The sequence below is a fragment of the Vigna angularis genome, chromosome 7, assembly GCF_016808095.1.
Source record: "Vigna angularis cultivar LongXiaoDou No.4 chromosome 7, ASM1680809v1, whole genome shotgun sequence".
Classification (NCBI taxonomy): domain Eukaryota; kingdom Viridiplantae; phylum Streptophyta; class Magnoliopsida; order Fabales; family Fabaceae; genus Vigna; species Vigna angularis.
Genome location: NC_068976.1, coordinates 12,126,929 through 12,151,757, shown reverse-complemented (window position 1 = coordinate 12,151,757; position 24,829 = coordinate 12,126,929). Strand labels below are relative to the sequence as shown.

At 29.1% G+C, this 24,829-nt stretch overlaps 3 protein-coding genes across 5 annotated transcripts; 1 reads left to right on the top strand and 2 right to left on the bottom strand.

Moving 5' to 3' along the window:
• Positions 1-1,463: 1,463 nt before the first annotated feature.
• LOC108337497 (serine/threonine-protein kinase RIPK) lies at positions 1,464-4,371 on the bottom strand. Of its 2 annotated transcripts, none has more exons than XM_017574030.2 (6): positions 4,010-4,371; positions 3,449-3,903; positions 3,235-3,370; positions 2,822-2,958; positions 2,593-2,716; positions 1,464-2,289 (listed from the first exon to the last, which is right to left on the bottom strand). In XM_017574030.2, exons 1-6 carry the CDS (start codon positions 4,053-4,055, stop codon positions 1,916-1,918), a joined length of 1,272 nt encoding a protein of 423 aa, XP_017429519.1. In that variant the 5' UTR covers positions 4,056-4,371; the 3' UTR covers positions 1,464-1,915. The 2 variants fall into 2 exon arrangements, with proteins under 2 accessions (XP_017429519.1, XP_017429521.1); XM_017574032.2 differs by having other exon boundaries at positions 3,449-3,855.
• Positions 4,372-18,230: 13,859 nt separating this feature from the next.
• Positions 18,231-18,862, top strand: LOC108336982 (uncharacterized). Its single transcript, XM_017573421.1, has 2 exons — positions 18,231-18,264; positions 18,408-18,862. The coding sequence occupies exons 1-2, from the start codon at positions 18,231-18,233 to the stop codon at positions 18,860-18,862; spliced, it is 489 nt and encodes a 162-aa protein (XP_017428910.1).
• A 2,049-nt stretch (positions 18,863-20,911) lies between these two features.
• Positions 20,912-24,795, bottom strand: LOC108336981 (U-box domain-containing protein 52). Of its 2 annotated transcripts, none has more exons than XM_017573420.2 (8): positions 24,396-24,795; positions 24,136-24,218; positions 23,681-23,835; positions 23,362-23,514; positions 22,971-23,190; positions 22,733-22,834; positions 22,042-22,470; positions 20,912-21,852 (listed from the first exon to the last, which is right to left on the bottom strand). In XM_017573420.2, the coding sequence occupies exons 1-8, from the start codon at positions 24,781-24,783 to the stop codon at positions 21,091-21,093; spliced, it is 2,292 nt and encodes a 763-aa protein (XP_017428909.2). In that variant the 5' UTR covers positions 24,784-24,795; the 3' UTR covers positions 20,912-21,090. The 2 variants fall into 2 exon arrangements, with proteins under 2 accessions (XP_017428909.2, XP_052735839.1); XM_052879879.1 differs by having other exon boundaries at positions 24,392-24,516.
• Between the last annotated feature and the right edge of the window lie 34 nt (positions 24,796-24,829).

The following is a 24,829-nucleotide window of genomic DNA, read 5'->3' as shown; positions in this document are numbered from 1 at the left end:
CATCCTCTTGTCCCTTTTGTTAGCCATGTTCACTTATTTGTTGTTTGCTACTCTTTGTTATTAAACTGTTGAAGAAGAGTCTAAGATTTGTTTATTATCCCGTGAATAAGATATCAAACGAAAAACATGAATAATATAAAGTTATATTTAATAATATATTAGTCATGTGGTTAACCTTTTATCCATTGACTTAGTATTTTAACCACATATTGATTGATCCGGTTTGATAACACTTATTTATATTGGATGATTGAGACTTATTTGGAGTTGATAGTTATTACTTTCACCAAATAGATTATTGTGTTGTGTATTTTTATATGATATGACCTGAAAAAATAAGTGTTGCAATTGGATTTTGGGAGAAGGGTATCTAGGTCAGCCAATGCATTTTTATAATGATTGATTTAGAAGGGGTTAGCTCAATCTTGATTAGCTTTTTTTGTATGTCACAAATTCAGTAAATAATTATAAGAAAAACATATGAAAAAAATGATTAAAAATTAAAAAGTTTATTGCTGATGGATTATCAATTAATTCATTTTTAACTTGGACAAACTTATTTAATTCATAAGCTAAATAAATCAGATTTAGTTTAATCAATATTTAAAAATACTAAGGTTTTTCAATTCAATATATTTTAAACTCGTAATAAATTGATTTCACTCATGGATTAAAATCTATTTTGACATATTTTTAATTTTATGTTTACTTTAGTAGTTAATTAACTCAACATAGTTGATGAAGTATTAAAATTTATAATGGTAGATTAAATTACTTGAGTGGATATATTAAGAGAAAGATAAAGTTAGTTTCAAACTTGAAATTTTAAAATAATAGGATTATGAGTTTTTTATTTTTCATTATGTTGTTTAATTTTATTATTTCTATTAAAATTGTGTTCACACTTTAAAATTTGGTAATCTTTTCCCTAAATGTATGTTCCTTCAAAAGCGATAAAGATTTCATTGTTTTTCAATCTTGCCATAATTCTTTCTTAGAAAAAAATATTAATAGAAACTCTAATATTTAAGTTAATGAGATTTACATAGATTAATGATACCTTAGAATATGAAGGTGATTAGGTTGTTAATAATAATCACACCTGAGTGAATGCACGTTAAAATTAGAACAGTATCCTACAGAGTTATGTCCTATTTTAGGAATCTTTTAGTTCGAAAGCAAAAAGACTATTTCCTTTATGTACAAGAATGATTAACATCTCAATAAGTTATCTTTCCATACACACAAATTTAAGGTTGGATTCTTGACCATATGTTTAAGAGACAATCATGTCTCAATCTTAGCACATCAAGTGTTGATTTCTAAATATTAGGCTTGAGTGGCACTCAAGGCAAAAAAATTTATTGACCAAACTCTTTCAACCAACCATCATAGCAATGACATATTAGCTCCACTAATCATACTAATAACAATATATTAATGGGTAGATTACAGTTTACTGATTAAATGGAATTTTTTGTTCTTTTCACTTTCTCTAAACTATACCTTGAAATCCAAAACCATGTCCAAACATAATCCCAGCCATATTTCTGTCACATACATTACTTGAGAATAGATTTTAGTGTGTATCCTGAACTAGTAGCAAGTGCTTATACTTGTACATTCTTGTGTATATCATCAAACCATAGAAAACTCCATCATCACTTCTAACAGCTTATGTTCAATTTGATTATCCTTATTCCACCCTAATCATCATTTTGCTGCAGCTCTCTGTTTCTGGCCACAGTCACATCTGATACAACTACTTGCCTCCCCTTTCTTGATTGCCGTCTTGTAAAATAAAATAACACCATTTTTTTTTCTTTTTACCTTTTTTCTATCTGATAGATATATATATATATATATACATACATATATATATTATATCTACTTTGCTGAGGAGTGCTATCAGCTGCTATATTTTATGTTTGTTACCATTTTCACTAACGGCAACATACACAAAGGGTCCAATGAAAACATCATCAAAGTCCTGAAGTGGCTCCAACACCTTCACCACATCACACATAGTTGGCCTTGCATTTGGGTGAGGACTCAAGCATTTGAAAGCCAACATAGCAACTTTCATGGCTCCTTTCATGGGAAATTGTCCTTCTAGTCTACAATCTATGATGCTATAAAGTTTTTTCTGATCTCTCAGCAAAGGCCTTGCCCATTCCACTAAGCTCTTCCCACCATTCGACCGAGACTTATCCACTACTCGTCTTCCTGTAAGCAATTCCAACAGCACCACTCCATAGCTATACACATCACTCTTGGTTGTAAGGTGACCTGTGACAAGGCAATGACTCATTAGTTACCTTCATCAAATATAAGTTTCTGTCTTTTTGGACTTAAGAAAATATAGCCTGTTTAGTTGAAAGTTCTGATGCTGTGAATTTTACGTTTGATGAAAGTGACAGCATAAAGGGAGTTTTAAGTTATAGTAATATGTTACGGTGCTGAAATTCTTATTGAGGCTTGTAACAAGCTTTTGGGAGTAAGGAATGAAATAGTCTACCTTTTCCCCTTCAATTTTTGGATGTCAATTCATGAAAGAAACTTGGTTAACGTTTTGTATGTTAGTGCATATACCTGTCATTATGTACTCAGGAGCAGCATATCCTTGTGTTCCCATTATGCGTGTTGTTACATATGTGTCTTCCCCTTCTGGGCCATCCTTGGCTAGACCAAAGTCTGAGAGTTTAGCTGTGAAATCCTAGATTTGTAAGGAAAAAAGTAAAAGAGTATAAGTTAATTTCTTGGTATGGAAATTAAGACGATCGAGCAATTAAGAGATGCAACATGAGATCACAGAACATACCGAGTCTAGTAAAATGTTTGAAGCTTTGAAATCGCGGTATATTACAGGCTTATCTGATTCATGAAGGAAGACCAGACCTTTGGCAGCTCCTAATGCAATTTTCATCCTGGTTGACCATGGCATAGCAGCAGAGTATTCTGTTTGTATCACAGCAAAAGAAGCTGTTAGTTTATGTAAGAATTCGATTTTTTTTGTATCAGTAAGAGGGATTGTCCATTTTTCATTAGCATCCAAGAGAACATATAGATTTGAAACAATTATGTGTGCATGACCATATAAAACAGAACAGAACATGTAAAGTTCTTAATCATTTGATGATAATTATTGAGCTTGATCTTACAATCATGTTTGACTTATGAGATACTTGTGATATAATCAGAAATACACAATAAGAAGAGAGAAAAGAAACACACTTCTGAAGAGTTGATTCTCCAAGCTGCCTCTTGGCATGTATTCATACATCAACAGTCTGTGTTCATCCTCATAACAGTACCCAATTAACTTGACAAGATGTGGATGCCTTAGCTGTCCAAGAAATATAATCTCTGCCTAGAAAAGAAATTATGATCAAAACAACAGTTTATTATCATGAAAAGTTAAAAATGGCACTTGAGAAAGCTAACTAACCAGCCACTCCCTGTGACCCTGCAAGCCATCCAAGTCCAACCTTTTCACAGCAACAGTCTGAGCCTTCAAACCAGGCCTAAGTTTGTCATCCACAAAACCCTTGTACACAGGTCCAAACCCTCCTTCTCCTAGCATATTACTCCATGAGAAACTGTTTGTTGCTTCCCTTAGCTCCTCAAGTGTGAATGCATAAAGTTTGGACCCAGCAAAGGAAATTGAAAGATCTTCAATGGCCTGAGTGGAGCTTGAATTGCTCACATCAGATAAACACAGCCTCTGGAAAGACCCTTGTTTCAAAACCTGTTTTTCTGATTCCTCCAGGGGACACTTAACCTTGTAACAACCTAAGATCAAGATCACAGACTTCCATGTGTTCCTTTTAGTACTCATTTGGTCTACGTGTGAAACTGCAACAAACCTGCTCTGTAACTTTCTTTCACAAGCTACTTCTGATTCTAATAATATGAGAAAGACAACATAAATTTTTTGGAATGATTGATGCTGCAAGGGAAAAAATAAGTGAGAGTTGAGGAATTTTATAAGTAGAAAATTTTCACCTACCACCTAGAGAAAATTTGTGGGAGATTCCTTGTCTTCTAGAACTCATGAATGTGGATGCTACAGCAATACTACACGATATACACGAAGGATTTCTATTTTATTTTTAGGTCAATCAACATGCCTACCTATTATTGACTTCAATCTAACACTAATATATTTTTCACAAAAACTTACAAAAACGAAAGTGATGTTATGAAAAAGTGAATTTAATTTGTTTCTCCAAAGTATGGAAAGACTTCATCAAACATGATCGTTGCCGTCCACATATTTTTGTGCTTAGCAAGTGATGCACATTCGCCGAGAAGATCGGAGAAACGAAGAGATATAACTAAATTCCATTTGTGTCAAACCAATAATTCCATTGTAATCTGTTGTTGCACACTTCAAAAAGGTTTTGTTTAATCGTTCATGGGTTGTGTTGAGGACACGTGAATTATTATAAGAAAAGAAAAATGGTTTAAGGATTTTGAGATTTTTTTATGGTTTTATTTGATATGTTCCCGTATTTGGTAGGTAAGGCTCTCTACGTTGTTGTTGTTGTTGTTAGGATGTCATGATCACACAATAGCAACCCGACAATGAACCTATTGTTTTAAATTCTATATGTGATCGTCAAGGGCAGTTTCTAGAAGCTTACAACTTAAGGGTTTTCTCTTACATTATTTATATATTTATTGTTATCTTACTTTGGATTCATCGTAGAATTGTAATTAAGGCATGAAACGTTTGAGAGTCAACAGATCGAAGGACTTTGAGGAGGCTTTGGATGTATTGAATCCAAGTGTTTTGAAAGAAAATTTAAAATTTAAAGACGGTGGGAAAAAAATGAAGGTTTGGAAGGTCAAAGAGAAAGGGTGAACCAATTAAGCTAACCCCCACAACCACTTCCATCGATCATTGAAAATGTTGCAAAACAAGAAGTGATCATTTGGAAAATGGAATTCATTCAATGGCTTAAAAGGGTGCTCATTTAATTAGGGTTTGACAATTGCATTGGCCTTTCAAGTTTCAAAGTTTTTATATTAAGAAGTACAAATTGGTTTCATATAAAAAGTTGGAAACAAAAAGGTAGTGGGGCTGCTACAATAATATTGTGTTAAGGGGTATTTTAATTTTTACATGTTTCTATCAAACTTTATGTTGACGATGCTCTCCTTGGGATAATTTTTTTGTAGAGTGACATATTTTTACCGTCAGTTTTTAAAGTACGAAATTGGAGAATTCTTATTTATCAATATAATATAAGTGTAAAATAACATGTATAACTTATTTTTAGGTTATTAAATGTAAAACGAAATAATTGTATTTATAAAACAATCTTAAAGTTGCAATTTTATTTTTTATATTGTATTGGTCATTGAAGTAGTGAAAGTTCTTTTCTTCAATGAACCGAAGATTTTGGTTGGGAGTCTGAATCTGTTAAATCACTGTCATGCTATAGTGATTAAATATAATTTCATAATGTTTTCTATAAACATTTTTAATATTACATTATATATAAAATAATAAATTAAATACTAGTTTAATAAATCTGACTAAGCAGGGTTAGATGTTGTATGAATTTAATTTTGGACCACCATCAATGGATCACACGTCCCGCGTGTCAACATAGATTAACCTAACACAAATTGCCAAAAAAACAAAATCAAGTTGGATGGAACTTATTTTATGATTAAGTTAAAAATCTCAACTCAATCTAATCCTAAAAAAAAATTAAAAAATGTATAACACATAAGTTGATTGCAAAATTAAAAAACAGAATAACTATAACGCCTCCTCCCCACATTAATATTAATATTATGTTTAAAGTAAGTTGATTTCAAACAAATAAATAAATAATTATTTAAACACGTGTTCTTTCCCATTTTAATTATTATTAAAAGATTTTCATAACATATTTTTAACAATATTTGAAGTATTATTATTTTTATATACTATTTTCTTTTATGATTTATGATTATTTAATCATTTAATAAAATAAAAAGTAAAAAATATATTTTATTTTTATTTCTTAAAATAAGATTATTTAAAAAATAATACATGTTTATTAATAGTAAAGCATAAAAACCTGTGATGAAATAATTTTGTTTTAAAAAATTTATCATTGAAAACTTATATTTAACATTTTTATATCAAATAATAATATAAATATTTTTATTATTGAATATTCTTCTTCTCTTTTATGTAAAAATTAAATTAATTTTATCTAATAAAAATTAGCAATGATATATATATAACTCCATATAAAGTTTTAAATAGTTATATTTAAAGTAGAATAAATTAAAAGTTATATTTAATTCATTTCAAAGGTTTAAAATATATATTTTTAATAAAAAAATTACACTTTTAATATTATGATTTTTGTTTTATTTAATAGTTCATTTCAAAGGTTTAAAAAATATATTTGTAATATAAAAAAAACATATACTTCTTAATATTATAATTTTTGTTTTATATTTTTTTATTCATTATTTACTATTTCCACCTTCAAATGTAATAACTTATAATTTCTAAAACAAAAGGTAAAAGCTAACAAATTAATTGTCTTAAAATATACCACTAATGCATTTATATTGTCATTATAAAAACATACATTAAACCTACATTGATTAGATGAGTCTATAAACATACACTAGATGAGTATAAAAAAATATAAGTTTAACAATACACATTGGATAGTTTTATAGCGATATACATTAGATGAGTCTATTTATATATTAATTAGATCAGTTTAGCAAAAAAACATTAGACGAATCATTTCATTCATTAATTAAACAAATATACAAAAATTATTAAACACATTTTACAATACACATTATACCAATTTGTTCATAATTACTGTAACAAAACATATTAGACAAGTCTATCAATATTCATTAGAAGAGTCTATCCATATACTAATTAGACCAATATACCAAACAAATTAGATGAATCATTCCATTAATTTATTAAACAAATATAACAAAAATACATTAAATGGGTATATCGATGCATTAATTAAACAAGTCTAACAATATACATTAAATGAGTTTGTCCATAAAATCAATAGACAAAGATAGCAAAAAAATATTAAACAAGACATTTCATATATGATTACATGAGTCTTGGAATACTCATTAGTGTCTAAGCAGTGATTAGATGAATTTACCAACAACATAGAATGGTAAGATGATTTTATTAATATACATTAGACAAATTTATATATACACAAATTAGACAAGTTTATTAATACAATAGAAGTTTGTACACTCATTAATTGGATAAGTCTTGCAATACATTTTAAACAAGTCTGAACAAACACTTATTAGACAAATTTGTCCATATCTTAATTAAACAAGTTTAACAAAAATCATTAGATGAGTCATTACATACATTCATTAAATGAGTGTAAAAATACTTATTAGACAAGTTTATTCATAAATTAATTAATGAGTCTAAAAACAAATACTAGACTAGTTTGTCCATTGATAAGACAAGTTTAGAAAAATAAATTACACAAGATTTTTTACACAAATTAGTAAAGTTTGTTGATACACATTAAATTAGTTTGTCTACTAACTGATTAGACAAGTCTTGCAATACATATTAGATAGGTTTGAACATATACTCATTATATGAGTCTAGCAGTACACATTATATGAGTGTGACCATATACTTATGCGACAAGTCTAGCAATACATAATAGAAGAGTTTGTCAATGCATTAATTAGATGAGTCTAGGAATACACATTAGACAAGTCTTTTCGTACACGTACTGGACGAGTATTGAAAAAAATATTACATGAGTAACAATACACATTAGACGATATTGTAGATACATTAATTAGAAGAGTATAACAAAAATATATTAGACAAGTCATTTTGTACATTGATTAGATGAGTTTAAGAATACTTTGATTAAACTAGTTATCGATGAATTGATTAAACCAAATTAGCAATACACATTAGACAAGTCATTCATATATTGATTAGATGAGTCTAACAATATTCATTAGATAACATTCTTCATACACAGATTAAACGAGTCTATTAATACACATTAAACGAGTATGTTTATTTACTGATTAGATAAATCTTGCAATATACATTAGACGTGTTTGTCATACACTAATTAGACAAGTTTAGCAATATACATTAGACAAGTCTATCCAACACTAATTAGACAAATATTTTTTGTATAAAAAATAAAATAAGTCATTCCATGCATTAATTAGACGAGCCTAAGAATATGCATTAAGTGAAATTATTCATCTATTGATTAAACGAGTCTTACAGCACACATTAGATGTGCTTGTTCATACACTGATTAAATGAGCAATATACATCAGACGAGTCTGTTTATATACATATTATATGAGTTTTTTTATACACATATTATACGAGTCTATTAATACACATTAGACAACTTTATTCATTCTCTGATTAGATATATTTTGTTATACATATTAGACGAGTTTATTTATACACATTAGATGAATGTAATAATACATATTAGATGAATGTGTTCATATACTAATTAGATGAGTCTAACATTATATATTAAACGAATTTATCGATGCACTGATTATACGAGTCTAGCAATACACAGTAGATCAATATGTCCAACATTGATTTGTATTTATAACAAATATTCTCAATATATATTTGCATAGTCTATTTTTTGTATTTTTAGAGAGTTTACTCTATATTTTTTAACATATTATATATTTTATATTTTTAAAAAATTAATCTTTACATTTCTATACATAGACTTTCTAAATTTATAAATAATTTTTCAAATTTATTTTATTTAAAATTTAATTATAAACTTAAAATTATTATTAGTGTTTTTTCAACCTCTCATATCTTTTAATATAATATATATTTACTAATATAACAAAAACAAACTTAAACAAATATCATTACGTATGCACAAGTTTAAAACTAATTTTTTATAAAATAATACCCAATCAAACAGTCTACCTATACATGAAGAAGAAAAATTAAATGCGAAAGTTGACCTAATATATCTCCTCCCAATTAACCCCTGAAATTGACAAATTATATGAACTAAAAGACTGAATCACATAATTCAATTCAATCTACTTTAACTCTAATCAAAATGTTTAATTAAACCGGTTTTCACATCGCTTTACTACCATGCCAAAGATTTTTCATGCTGGTCGAATCCATAAGCCTAGTTTGAACTGTATTGTAAAATAGTGTGAAAACATTGCACTTCCATATACTTTTCTTAACCCATGCTCAAATACTGTATTAATTTGTAGTAAATAATATGGTATAGTCGTAATAGACGACCAATATTATATGAGTACGGTGAAATTTTTAATCTTTACAGATAATTCTTTCAAAGTTTTTATAAATTTCATATTTAAAACAAAAACATAATGTTTCAATTAGAAGTAATGAAGGTAAAGTCAAAAATGAAAAAATTCAAGATTTCTTAAAAAAAATTATATTAATCATAATTTTTTTTAACTTTAAAAATATCTCAACAAAATGATGTTAATAAAAAAAATTACAAAAAATTACTAAAGCGGTGTTAAATGTAAATTCATCTCCTAAACATTTATGGGATGAAGGGGTGAATATGATATGTTATTTACAAAATAAAATTTATATCATACCATTGATTAAAAGGATTCTTCATAAATTGAGGAAAGATATACAGGAAGTCTAACATATGTTATGTTCACTATTCAGCTATCAGTGTTCTATCATGAGCAACAAAGGAAAGTCTCAAAAAATTCAGTGCTAAAGATGATGATAAAATTTTGCTTGAAATATTCTAAAATATTAATATTCTAAAACACCTAAGGCCTATAAGTCTACAACTCTAATATATACATGAAGAAGTCATTCATTTGAGGTTTAATTACTACAAGACTGATAACGAATGGTTAGATTTGGAAGAAACCTATACAAAAGTAAATTTGATATGCAACTCAAAAATAAACTTCGTGAATTCTTTCTAAATTTGTCCTAATAAATTTTAAATATAATTTCAATTCTATCATCGTATTACTTATTAAAATAAGTTTTCTTTTACTAGTTATAATAAATATTATTTTTATTACAAAAATATTAATATTCAACTTATTATAGAAGATGAATTTCACTCACTTATTATAATAAGTCATCATAAAAAAAAATATTTATTAGTAAAGAGGAAAAAATAAAACTATGCATGTCTACAAACCCAAATTTTGGAAATGATATAAATGTCATTTAACATAATCTCACTTATTTTTGAAATGATATAAATGTCATTTAACATAATCTCATTTGTATAACTTATTAGGAGTGATAGAATGATATTTTTATTTTAATAAATCAATTTTAATATTTTTCACGTAATTTAAAAAGTAAAAAAGAAATATTCCGTCCACTGGAGTAACTAGGGCAGACGTGAACCAAACAAAAAGAGCTAATTGGCTAAAAGTGTCCAACTTGTCAGATTAAAATCCTACAAATTATCAAATATCATTTTTAATATGACTGGTAGAATTATAAAATGAAAAGGACTATAAGATAAAATGCATTTTATGTGTACAAAAGAAATAAAATAATTTTATTTAAATAAAACTGTATTGATTACTTTTTAAATGTACGTCCAACAATTTAGATAAGAAAATCCGAGGTGAATTTCATTAAAAATTATGGAAAATTTCTATTTATTTAAAGTATAGTATTGACGATTTTGTGTGATCTGAATATAAAAAAGTTTGTATTTAATGTTGTTGTTTAGTTTTTGCAGTGGTGAAGAAAGTCCATTTGTATTTAATGGCTTAGGAAGATTTGATCGTTGAAAAGGGAAGAAAAGAAAATTTTAGTTGAAAGGAGTACGCAAGTAATATAAGAAAGGGAATGAGTAGAAAACACTCAAGTGTGGAAATACCAAAACGAACCACAAAGGAGAAGATCAAACACACGTCAAGTCAAAATTAAACAACGTGCATCATTCTCCACAATTCATTATCACTAGGAACTATGGTTGGTAAAGATAAAAAGTTGCTTACTAGGTACTAGTATATAGATTCATTCCAAGGTAACCTAATTTATATGTTTATTCAATATACATATCAAATTTAAACTTTCACTTCGATTTTTAACCTGTATACAAAATAGAATTCATCAAACCAGGTATCAGTAATGTTTTATCCATTATCCGTACTGTTTTAAAAAAAATATCATTCATTATTCTTTAAATATAAAAAATATTCGTAGATATTTATAATTACCCACAAATATTTTTATATTTAATTTTAAATAAAATTATTTAAAAAAATTTTAAATGTAAATTCAGATGAAAAAATTAATTCTAAAATATAATTCAAATTAAATTATTTATTAAAATATTAATGCAAATAAATTTAATTTTTTAAAAAACCAAATATAAACTATAAAAAAAAATTCAATTTTATAGGTATAAATAAAAAGATATTTAAAGTCTTATTCTTTAATTATTATATATAAATCATTAATAAATAGATAATTAGTCACAAGTATTATACATTTTATAATGTCACCCCTAACGATATGAGAATAGTTCAAAATTATACTTTAAGAAAGTTTTTTTTTTAAATTTAACTATAATATAATGTGTAAAACTCCTTTGTGTTAAAAACAGAATTTACAACTTCAAAAAAAAAAATCATACTTTCCATCTTCTTCAAACAATCTTCTCCTCTTTTATTTCTTCATTTCTTCACTTTTCAATATCTCACCTAAATCTCATTTTCTCTTCCCATCGTTTGAGGTTTTTAGAAATCCACTTTGCGTTTTTCAGTTTTTTTTTTTTTGCTTTTTCTGTGGTATGCATTCCACTTTTGTTCCAATTTTCTCCTTGCATGTTTTGTGTCCAACTCTATGCTTAAATCATGTTTTTGATTTTTTGTGCAAGTGAAGGTTTTACAGGTAGAAGTTGCCTTATTGTGTTAGTGGACTTCAAGAACTTCAATCAATGTGATAGAAGATAATTCCTTACTTTTACATGTTTGATTTTTGTGCATTATTGAAATTGGGGTATATCATCTTCAATTTTATGAAATTAATATGCTTTAGGATTTTAGTGTCTTATAAAATTTGGGGCTTTCAATGGTATATACAATGTAATGATTTTGGTTGGATTTGTTTACCTCAAATTTGACATGTTTGAAACTTGTAAGATATTTGAAATTCAATTGTTTGTTATCTGGTATTACCAAATTGTGAAATTTTTGTTTCTACATTACGTATACTTGTTGGGCAAGCCCAATGATCGCTGAGTGAGAATTTTGGTAGACTTCTTCTCGCTGGACAAGTTGGATTTTCCGACTCTGAGTCATTTAAGGAAAATTGGTGATTTTTGTTTTGAGAATTTTGGTAGACTTCTTCTCGCTGGAGAAGTTGGATTTTCCAACTCTGAGTCATCTAAGGAAAATTGGTGATTTTTGTTTCGTTAACCGTCGAATCAAGTTAAAAATTTTCAGCTACTCCTAAAAATATATTTCTTTATTTTTATCGTTCAGATCTTTGATTGGATGTCTGTAGTTAGAGTAGTTTTTCCCTTAAGATTCCAGTAGTTTATGTTGTTGACTATTTGACTTTTGTTGCTTTTTGGTGCATAAATATTTCCGCAGTTATCCAATTGTGTCTATTCTTTTTACATTGTGTTCTTGATTCAATTATCTTTAATTTGAATTTAATAATATAAATTTCCAAGTTTCATGGAAGTTGTAGTTTATTTTTTAAAATCCCAAATAGTTTGGATATGTGTTGTTAAGTTTGTTCAATAAACTTGAGAATGTGTGATATGAAATGTAAAGTATGTATGAAGATGATGTATGAACTCATGAGAGTGTAGGAGATTCCATGGAGGAAATCCTTTTGATGTATGTCTTTTTAGTATATGCATTCATGTATGGATTCCTTACACTCTAATAAGCATCCACACTGATAGAATAGGATGAGTTATGTGGTGAGAGCTGCAAGAAGTCTTGGTATGAATGCAAGATGATGACCTAAGACATGGATTAGACTAATCTTGTAAGTGGTAGGATGGAACACATTAGTAATAACTCTGCAAAATAGTTGAGATCCCCACAAGTGTATGAGTTTGATACCAATAAATATATCTGGATAATTAAGTCTAAGTTTACCTTTTTTTTTTATGAAACATATGTTTTTCATCAATAAATATTCAAGGAAATATTTTCGTTATCTTATGAATTCCCAATTGAATAATGAAGTTAATATTGTCCTTCATGTTATAATAGTCGTGTACATCATAAGTGGTGTTCCAAATTAAGTATCAAGTGTTTGTTTGAATGGGTTTTCATGGTTCTACTCCCCTGTCATAGTGTAATGATTGGAATAGAAAGTGAAAAACCATGCAACAATTTTGGTACTATTTCATTGCTCAAGTGGTGCCGTGGAAGATAAGGGATATTACAAATTGAACACCTTCTGAATAACACTATATAAGACTTTGTGTGATGACGAGTGACTTGGTTTTCAAGAAGGGACCACCATGCCAATCTCAATCTTTGACTTTATGGATTGATGATTTTTCTTTAACCATTCCATTTTTTAATTCAGAAGATCTTACACAGAAATTAAAAATAACAATTTAAAGAAATTATATAAAAAAGTTCGTACATATAATTTATATATAAGTTAATTTTAGTTTATAAAAATTTCATTCATTTCATTTTTTTCAGAAAGATTTAAAAAAAAAAAACCTTTTGGTAGGTACTATTTCTCAACTCTCATATGAAAGTAACCACTTTTCTACACGGGAAACTTATATTTTATGAGTCTATAAATACTTAGGATCATTTGAAGAGTTTTGACTGTTGAGTACGTAGAATTGTGTCAACTTAATTAATTAAATGTTTCAAATTTGAGCTCAAAATATATTATTATATTAAATAATTAGACAGAGATATATGGGGAAATCTATATGATTAAAAATCCGTGTCTAATTTTTACTAAGTGCAAAATTTGTATCTAATTTCTGATACAGTGAAGAAGAAGAAAGTTAAATATAAAAACTCTTAAGGTTTAACAGAAAGTTAAATATAATTATATTTTTTTCTTCTATATTCTTGATTCTTTAAAGAATATTATGGTAAACAAATATTAAAAATAAAGTATCCTAAAAAGCAGAAGGAAGTTGTAAAAACTCTTTTGAGCCTTAAAATTGTTCTATTAGAAAAATTTTAAACACATAACGTATTACAACGTATATTTATTTAATTATTAAATTATATTATCTTAAATTCAAAACTTAGTTCAGTAAAATGAATTAAATTTTAAAAATATATATTTAATTTTTATTTTCCAAAACAGATTATGGCTGATCGAATGTTATATTTTATGATGTAAATAAATAAAAAAAATTCGATCACAAAGTTTGTTATCTCAATAGTAGATTATTGGAGAAATAAGAAAAAATCGATCACAGTAAAGTTTGATATTTGATATTCTAAAAAAGGTTTAACAGTTGCATTTTGAAGACTGTAAATAGTTTATTTATGAGATAATTTTGTTCAAATACAATATAACTATTATAAATAACAAAAGCTTTGACTAACAACTCACATGAAGGAGAAGGAGAGGTAAAGTGGGTGAAGATCTTAAGTGCTCCAAATGTTTACCTTTGGGCCACCATAACCCAATTATTTACGCATAGTGACCCAACACGTGGTATGGAAGGAGTATCATGACTATAACTATTTGCACCTCCATTGTTTTTTTCTCTTTAGATCGTGTAAAACATGAAAATACCATTAGTATAATATATATATATATATATATATATATATATATATATATATATATATATATATATATATATATATATATATATATATATATAATCTAATTTATTATTCTCATGTTTATTTTGGTGATGATGTATTTTGAATGAATTTGCTTAGAGTACATCTTAGATTACTTGTGTTTAGATGTACTCGACCCTTATAATATAAGAACATGTCATGATGGTTTTGCTGACTATATATTAGTCAAGGCAACCTCCATAGTAAGTGTTGACTAAGTTGACCATACTAGCATCAAGATTAAGACATCATTAACATAATCAATCAACCAAAAGACTAATCAAGGCGATTAACTACATGAATTAAGCTCATTCAAGTAAAACAAAAGTACATAAACATAGTATAAATAGCATAATACATAAGGTAAATTTGGGTAAGAAGATGATTTGGACTACGAGGAGATAGTGGTTGGTGTAGTGTTGTGGTTTAGTATGTGTAAGAGATATTGGGGAGGAGGATGGAAAGGGTTAGGGGTTGCTTTAAGCGTGAAGAGTTGGGGAAGATGGAGTGTTGTGGAGGAGACCTTTGTATTTTTTGAAGATGTAGTGTGAAATTTATTTGTTTTCAATGAAGTTGAATGACAATGAGGTGTTTTATTGAGGTTGAGTATGTTGGTGAGGTGTTAGTTCATTATGTTTGGTCATGTGGTGATGAAAGCTTCTAACATATGTTGAGGGGGAATCAGAAGGTTAGGTGGTGATGAAAATGTAATCTAAGCATTGGTTGGAGAAGAAAATAAAAGTGATCAAAGTAAGGTTGTTTACACATAAAAAAAAAACACTACATATCATATAAATAATATCGGTTTGTCTACTATACCATTACCTATTTATACGTTGTTACCAGAAAGGACCAAATTAACCGAAATCGATGAAAATTAAGACTTTATTAATCACAAAAAAAGAAAAAAGGATCACAATGAATAAATTCAACGAAAATATGAACTAAGTTAGTATATAAGCCCATTTTACTTTACATTGATTTTTTTTATATGATATACTAATGGAAGAGAGTCATTCTATGCAAAAAAATGTTCATCATGCCACATAGCCTATGAATGAGGAAGCTAAAGGAATGATAATCTTCATTGTCTCTATTTTTATAGTAGTCTTGTTTGAATAATAAGTGTAATTTTGATATTTTTTTTTCAATTTTCAATGAAAGCCTGAGGATGCAATTGCTTTTTATCTAGAAGAATGAGAGAAAAACTTAACTTCACATGATATATTTTCCCAAGTATTTGGAAAAGATCGGATATGGTTATGTGCAAATATGTGGAAAAAGGATTATCACTTTAAATTTATGGGGTCTAAATCTCAAGTTGAAATACAAAACATAATTGATGAAGTTAAAATGCTCAAGTTGAACTTCAAAGCATAAAAAAAAAAAGAATGCAAGAAGAAATGGAAACAAAGTTAAAGAAAAAGTAAAAAAACAAGTGGAAGCCATGAAAGTTGAGCTTTTAAACAACTTCATATTTGCTTTTACTCAATTGCAAAATTGTCTTTCAATAGTAATGGTTCCAGATTTGAAAATTATCCAAGATCTAAAAGAAGAGGTTATTGTTGAGGTACATTATATAAATTTTACATTAAGCTGAATTAGATATTAAACATTAGATTTGTTTTACTTTGTTGTCGAAACAAAGTCAGACCAGTCCAGAAAAGAATATGATAAAACTAATTTTAATTAATCTTATTTGTTAACTAATTTTGTTAATCTTATTTTAGAACATGTCCTACTAATTTTCTGATCCATGAAATTAGAAAATCTTAATGTTGAAGTGACCACACTTGAAAAATATCTTAATATACTCAAATATCCATCCAATGTCTTTAACCTTTATTGTAAAGTATGTTTATAATTTTGTTCTTTTGGTTTGTTAATTAATAATGATCATTATTTCAAAAGATTTAAAAACAAGCATAAAGGCACAAAAGTTTATTTAGAGTTGGGAAGGGCGAGTGAAGTGCATTGATAAAGTGTTAATTATTTAAAGTCGTTAGCCATTTGTTGTTCTTAAAAGGGCTAATAAAACATATTAATGAAGAACATCTTAAGATTTTTTTTTTGTTGTGTCAAAGTATTAATGTCTATAAAAACAACATATGTTAAATAAAATAAAGAGGTAAGGAATGAGAACATATATATTTATAGATTAAAATTTGAATTTTGATGAAAAATTATAATTTATTAATGTTTAAAACTTTAATATACTTTAATTTTTAAACTTTAAAAGAATAAATATAGTCATTTAAACTAAATTATGTTAAAAAAAATTTAGTTCCTTGTTAACATTTGAATGATTTATGTCATTTAAGCTCACTAACAAGTTTAACAAACAAGTTTAACACGTTAAAAAAGTTTGACATAATTTGGTTAAAATAATTATATTCATTTTTTTTTAAGTTTGAAAACTAAAAATTTCATGTTAAAAACTAAAAATATATTTAATTATAAAATATTATATTCACATATAATTTTAATAAATTTTTAAATATAGATACAAATTTAATTTTACCTATTTTTTTTATCTCATTTTATTTTTGGCTTTCTTTCTTTCATTAATTTCACATTGACATTGTTTTTCAAATTCAGCTAGGGTTTATCACGGATTGCTAGTAAAACTTTATTTCCTGATCTTTTAAGTCTTATTACATTTATATCAATATTTGCTTTTCTTTTCAACAAAGAGAAGAATATACTTTTATTGAGATAAACCTATACCTTAAATTATCACAAGATACAAACTATGGATAAAGCAAACACTTTAACCTATATATGAAGTTTTTTTTTTCTAAAACAACTTAGATAAAGTTTCCGATGTAATTGATACGATTTAGCTTTCAAAAAAACGTAAAATGTGAAATTAATTTTAACAATTGTGTGACCAAATTATGTATAAAAGCAATACACGTGTGCTCATCATTAATTAGTAAACAGCATCATAGTGTTAATCAATATTTATCAGAAACAATAAAAAATTAATAAACTGGCATACATCAATATTAGTTTCTCATGGTAATCATTGATTCACATGACACTCAATATCTAAAACAAAGCCAAAACAAGTATTTCTTAACAATAATTACGTGTTTACTTTCTGTACAGAACTGTCTCTATACATAAAATACAACCTCTCATAACATAGTATAAAAAAACCATTCAATGAATAACAAACTTGAATTTGTCACAGTTTACAAAGGAATATTAATTCCTCTTACTACTAGTAATAATTACATTAACAAAGGTAAAACATGAAGTAGGAAAAAACATATATGTCCATCAAATTGCTGTACACTGTACAAATACTGGTTTCATCCCGAACCATCAAAAGAATAGCCCATGAAAGAAGGACACTGAGAGGAAAAAAGGTATAACATGTGGAGAAAAGGAAGATGCAACAGCTGAGGAATAGTAATAGTAGTAGGGGTAGTTCGGGCCAGAAATAACTGTAGGTTGTCCTGAACCTGATGAAGGAGGGTTGTTGTTGTTGGACTTGAAAGGTGGTGGTGGTGGTGGTGGTGGAGGAGGAGAGAGCAGTGATGGAGGGGTTTGCTGTAAAGGCTTTGCAGGTGGTGGTAGTACTAGTGATGGTGGAGGGAAGGTTAGAAGTGGAGAAGGGGGTGGATCATTTGATATTAAGAGAGGAGGGGGTGGTGGATATGATGTTAGAAGTGGAGAAGGTGGTGGATTTGATGTTGAGAGTGGAGGAGGGGAAGGGTATGATGTTAGGAGTGGTGGAGGAGGTGGATATGATGGTGGTGTGAGGTGGTGTTGTGGAGGAGGAGGAAGTTGTGGTTGTGGTGTAAGAGGTGAAGGAGGTGGATGGTTTGAATATGATGTGACAAGAGAAGGAGGAGGTTGTGAACATATGGTAGGACATGAGGCACATTCAGTGATGCACAATGAACCAGTTGAAGGGTCTTCAATGTTTTCTTCTGATGCCACCATGCATGCACACAAACCCAGCACCATGAATCCAACTTTTCTCATCAATGGAAACAGATCTTTTTGTCTGAATCTGTGATGTCCCATTTGATGAGGTAAATTGGAATGAGCTTGGAAGCATGGGAAAATATGTACATGGTGAAAGTATTATATAGACAGAAACAATGGAAGAATTGGTGAATTTTTTATATAGCGTGCATTTGGGATTTTGGCACTTTGGAAGTTTGAGTTATATTCTTTGATGCTTCCTTAAGAATGGCACGCTGGAAAAGTATTAATTCTCCTTACAATGGTTTATGTGAGTTATACAAAAAAAATTTGATTTGTTATTGTTTAAGAAAGGTTGAATTTGAGCTAAGGTTTCTTGTAAGAATACAATGTTTGATGAATTCAAGATATAAGGTAACAGAAATTGATTTGATCAGTTAAATTTATTTTCAGTTAAAAAGATTTGTCGAAGATGGAAAACGGTGATTTTTTTTGTTGGATTGAATAGTTATGATCGGGTTATTTTTATTAAAAAGACTATACAAAATATTATTGAGAAAAATTTTGTAAAATTTAAATTGGAATCTATACAAGTGGAAGGAGATAATTTGTGTAGTTTAGATGATTTAATGTTTGTATTTTACGACATTGCTTTCAATTTAATTTTTAACATTTCTTTTTATTTATTTAATTTAGTCATAATTTTTCTCAAAAATAATAATATTTCCGCTTCTAAATTAAGATAAAATTTATTATTTATATAAATGTTATATTGGTATTTATATTAAAAATAACTTTTTAACCTGTTACATATTATATATTATTATAACCCATCTTTTTTATTAAGATTAAAACTAATTAAGTATAAATACTTTTTTTAAAAAGTAAATATTTAAAACTAATATATTATTAATCATATTTTTTTATAAAAATAAATTAATTAACATCATTTACATAAATAATAAATTTGAATCTCTTTTAATTGCTATCAAAGTTATTATTTATATAAATATTATATTGATATTTATATTAAAATTCAATGATTAAAGTTATAAGTTAATAACATACAATAATGTAATATATTAAAAAGTTATTTTTAATAAAAAATATTATTATAATATTTATACAAATAATAAAATTTTAATAATATTATTCTGTTTTAAACAAACTAAGATTAAATTGAATTAAAGATATATATATAAAAGATAAATTAAAATCAATACAATAACCGTTAACACTTAAGGACTTAAACATGTCAACATTAGGGACTTGAAAGGTGTAAACAAAAGTTTTTACAAAAAAAATTTAAAAAATACATATGGACATGTAACATGTTATTAACGTTATTAATAATTTTTGTTTTAAAAGACTTAATTAATTAAGAAATGAGGACCAACTTGAAACATTTCAAGTAAAGTGAGAATCCAACAAGTAATTAAACTTTTTAATTAATTAAAAAATTTGGAAATGTTAAATTTTGTAGGGCTTTTATGTTAAATATGTTGTTTTCATTGATGTTACATATGTTATTTAAGTGCAGGAGGGTTCTTTGAGTGGTGATTTTTATTTTTGATAATTTGAATTAGCATAATTATTTAAGGTTAGGAGTCTTTTGCCAACTTTTTTTTAACAATGTTGGCTAAGTTTTCTAGTTACATTGAAAAAAACTAGCAAACTATTGAGAAAAAATAACATAACATCTTTGTTGATAATGATAAAGAAATTAGTATAGTGATCAACAAAAAAAAATCACAACTAAAATCAATTGTATTAATTCACATCTGCAATAAAATGATCTTGGTTGAGTTACTTTACACCCTTTTTTTCATAATAAATTTTATTAAAGCTTATTTTTTACTTACAGTTTTGAAATAACTAAATTTTTTTCTCTTATAATCGCTTTTGATTATGTTTATTTAAACAAACATAAACACATCTTGTGATAGTCACTAGAAATCTTATAAGAAAACTGGACAGCACATAAGTTTAAGAGTTAATAGTTTAAGCATTGAGATTGTAAAAGAAACTTGCACTATCTTTCTATCACAATCATGTAATATATGAGTTTGTTAAAGTAACATAAAAGAGATCAAGTTAACATTTTAAAAATGTTTTACGACATAATGCATTCATGATCGCTTGCAAGTCCATTTTAGGGTTTAGGCATCATCTATTTGGATTAAAGGAACTCTTTCGTTACAAGAAAGCTGCTGGAAACTAGCATTACAACACAACAATGAGTGCTGCAAGGAGTTTACTGGAGTAAATGTTCTACTCAAAATAACATGGCACAGCCATGATTCCATAATGGAACCTATTTTATGGATCTGATCGATGAGTTCTTGTAGGCGAGAGAGGGAGTTGAGGATGACTATGATTCAGCTTGTTCTGTGATGCTAACCCAAAGTCTCTCAAATGATTAAGCTTTGGCACAACCACGGTTGCAAGATCAGGCCTGTCCTTTTTGCTGAGCTCTGCACAGTTCAGTGAGAGTTTGGCAAATTCAAGAGTCTCTTCAAGGGGCCAATCATTGATCGAAGGATCAAGCATTTCCGAAAATGTTCCCTCTTCAATGGCCTTCAGAACATGGTGAGCAAGCCCCATTGGAGCCTTGGCTGTGATGATTTGTAGAAGCATTATCCCCAATGAGTATACGTCTGATTTTGTTGTTAGCATCCCAGTTTGTTGGTACTCAGGGTCAATGTAACAAAAGGTTCCAGCAGCAGCAGTCAAGTGATATTGTGTGACAGAATCAGCCACAGAAGCTGGCACTAGTCTTGAAAGACCCACATCACTGATTTTGCTCACAAAATTCCTGTCCAAGAGAATGTTGGCAGGTTTGAGGTCCCTGTGCACAATTGGTTCTGGCTTTGTTTGGTGAAGGAAAAGAAGTGCAGTTGCAATCTCAGCAGCTATTTCAAAACGTTTCCACCATGGAATTGGAGGGCTATCATTTCTCCTCAGTAATCTATCTTCTAAGCTACCATTCTCTAAGTACTCATACACTAAACATCCGTACTCAGGACATGCACCAATGAGGAGAACCATGTTAGGATGCCTTATGCTGCATAATACCTCAACCTACACATGTCAGAAGGAAAATATATTTTCTTCAGCTTGCATAAACATGGATGTTCACCATAAATACTTTTATACTGTTGATGAATTAAAAGTTGTATCGGTTGTGACATTTAAAGTATATCGGTTAGAATAAGCAAAGTACATAAAAAAGTTAACGTAAATTTCTGGAATGACGAATTTATTACATACCTCTTGTTGGAACTGCCTCCTTCCGTGGGTAGCTTCAGGGTTCAAAATTTTGATTGCTACTTGGGTGTGATCAAGTTGGCCTTTAAAGACGGGTCCATATCCACCTTCACCTACTTTCAATGCTGGGGAGAACTTATGAGTGGCCTCTTCAACATCGCTTATACTGTATTTTCTGCATCGAATATCCCTGCATGCCAACTGATTCAATGCTCGATCCTTTTCATGTGCCTCTCTTCTGGCCTTCATCTCTGCATTAAATCTTCTCTGTGCTTCCTTTTCAACCATCTTAATGGCTTCCTCAGCTGCTTCCAAGGCAGCTTTGGCTTTAACTTTCTCCTTTTCTGCCAATGCAAGTGCTGCCTCTTTAGACAACTTAGCCACCTCAGCTATACGTTCCTCGTCCAGTTTCCGTTGGTTAATCTCTTTAGCCTGCCAAGAACACCCTTTGAGTAATTTCATTTAACACTTCGTTGATTTCATCTAAGTGTAACATTCAACCTCATTAATCACTACCCTTGTTTTATCCTTACCAGTTTATTATAGTGAAGGAGTAATAGTTGTGGCCTTATTTGCATCACAATATGTAAACCATTTTGAGGGTACGTAATTTTTGTCTATATACATTATGCAGTGAATGAACACATAAGTAGAGTTTTCTTACTTCTTACAGTGATCACATAATTTACTTTACCTTGCTTTCGGCTGACACTGCTTCTTTGCAAGCTGAACTCAACATGTCCATAGTATGCTTCAGTTTGAGCTTCAACCTTTTCATCTCACTCTCCAGCTCTTCCTGGAATGAAGTAATAAAATAGTAAATTAATTTCTACGACTTAGTTTTACCATACTGATTTGATCACTCAGTAGTTCTGGTTCTACAACAAAGACAATCTAATCCATGATAAGCTTTTGTTTTCTTGGACACATACTGTGAATTGAGAATCTGATAGATCGCACTCTTGTCTAATTCCATCTGATGACACTAACTTGTTCGACTTTGAAGAGTCAGTTCCATCCGAGCTGCGGCAAAATATTAACCTGTGTTCCATTGATTGACCAACTGAAGAAGACCTTGGCATTTCAAGTACAAGTGATCTTTCTGATCTTCCATTGGTGCTCCCACTTCTAATTGCATGTGTCCTGTTCTCACTGTAGCCAACCAAAATGTGAAAAATTTTTAAGACCCCTTTTGCTTACAGTTTAACATGGCTATAACCAACTTATTTTCTGACAAATTATTTACTCACTACTTGCATATTTCATCATGGCATATATGCATTGAAAATGTGAAAGGTACTAATAAGTTTCATTGTGTGGCACCTTTTTGCATGTTCACTTGGTGGTTGAACCATGTTTACCATCGGTCGTATTGCTGGTCGAGCTCCCACTATCTTCCCTTTTGAAATCACAAACACAGAACTATGATCTGGTGCTGATTTCATTACGCCTGTTGACACATGGCCTTTTAATTTTCTGAGACAGCCACCACATTAAGAAACTTTAACACATTACATAACATTTGTACATGCAAAGGAAACACAAAATTGTCATGCAAAGGCCAAATTTTAAGATGATTAAACTCATTTATATGAGTTCAAAGTAGAAAAATTGGTAAGTAATGTCTCAATTAATACTTAACTTGCTTCCACTCCTCAGGTAAAGACTTCTTGCAAAACTAGTCCTGTTGGAGGAGCCTGCACCAACGACTATAGTATTGACGCGATTTCTCTGTGCATATTCCACTATTCCTCTCACAATATCACTGTCATGGATCACGGCTTCTTTCAACTGAACCTGAGTTAACAATGTGCAACATCTTTATCACTTCAAAGTTAGATTCAAGTATCACCACGAGCAACAACAATAATTATTTGTTATTATATACATAACACTAGTTATTAGTGAAGACTTCAATAATTATGCATGGTCTCTATATAAATTTTGTATGTGTCAACTAATCAAAATTAACGGTTGATATTATAAAAAATCGTGACGTAATTATCATAAAATTAATGAACTTATTTATCCATTACAAACTATTTGTTAGAATATTGTAATGAAAATTTTCTCCAAAATTGGATATCAATTACATACATTGTTGCCTTGACACATTTGACGTAAGTGGTTGAAAACATGTGCTACATCGTCTTCGTCGGGAGGTACAGCATCGGTGCTCTCTGCATGCGCATAATTATAATATTATAACTGTTATATAATATAAGCAACAGCATAAAAATCATCGTACATATATATATATATATATATATATATATATATATATATATAAAGATCTGTTGAAGGATGGAATAAGAAGAAGGGAGAGAGACAGGTAAATAATGCAAGAGGGTACCTACGATGAGTAATGTTTTTGTGTTTGATATGGAGTGCGATGATGACGGGGTTGTCTATGTTTTTGATGGTCCAACGAAAGGCGTGGGCACAGCTCTTGCCTTTGTCAACGGCTACCATGGTGACATTCAAGAGCTGGGAGGTGGTGGAGTCGGCATTAGAAGACATCGCCGAGGTTGAGGTTGAGGTTGAGGTTGTGGTTGTGGTTGTGGTTGTGGTTTTGGCCAAGGTCTGCCACCTCCTGCTCCGCTGTGAGAGACGGGGGCGGAGACAGAAGGTCTCGGTTAGTTTGTGTCCTTTTGTTTTGGGGTCCTCTTGATCTTGATGCGGTGTGAAGATGGAAATGAGAAAAGCCATGCTTTCCCACTTTTTTCCTGTTGCAACCTTTTCCATCACCCTCACCCCGACGCACCATGCTTTCAACCTCATCCTTTCATTT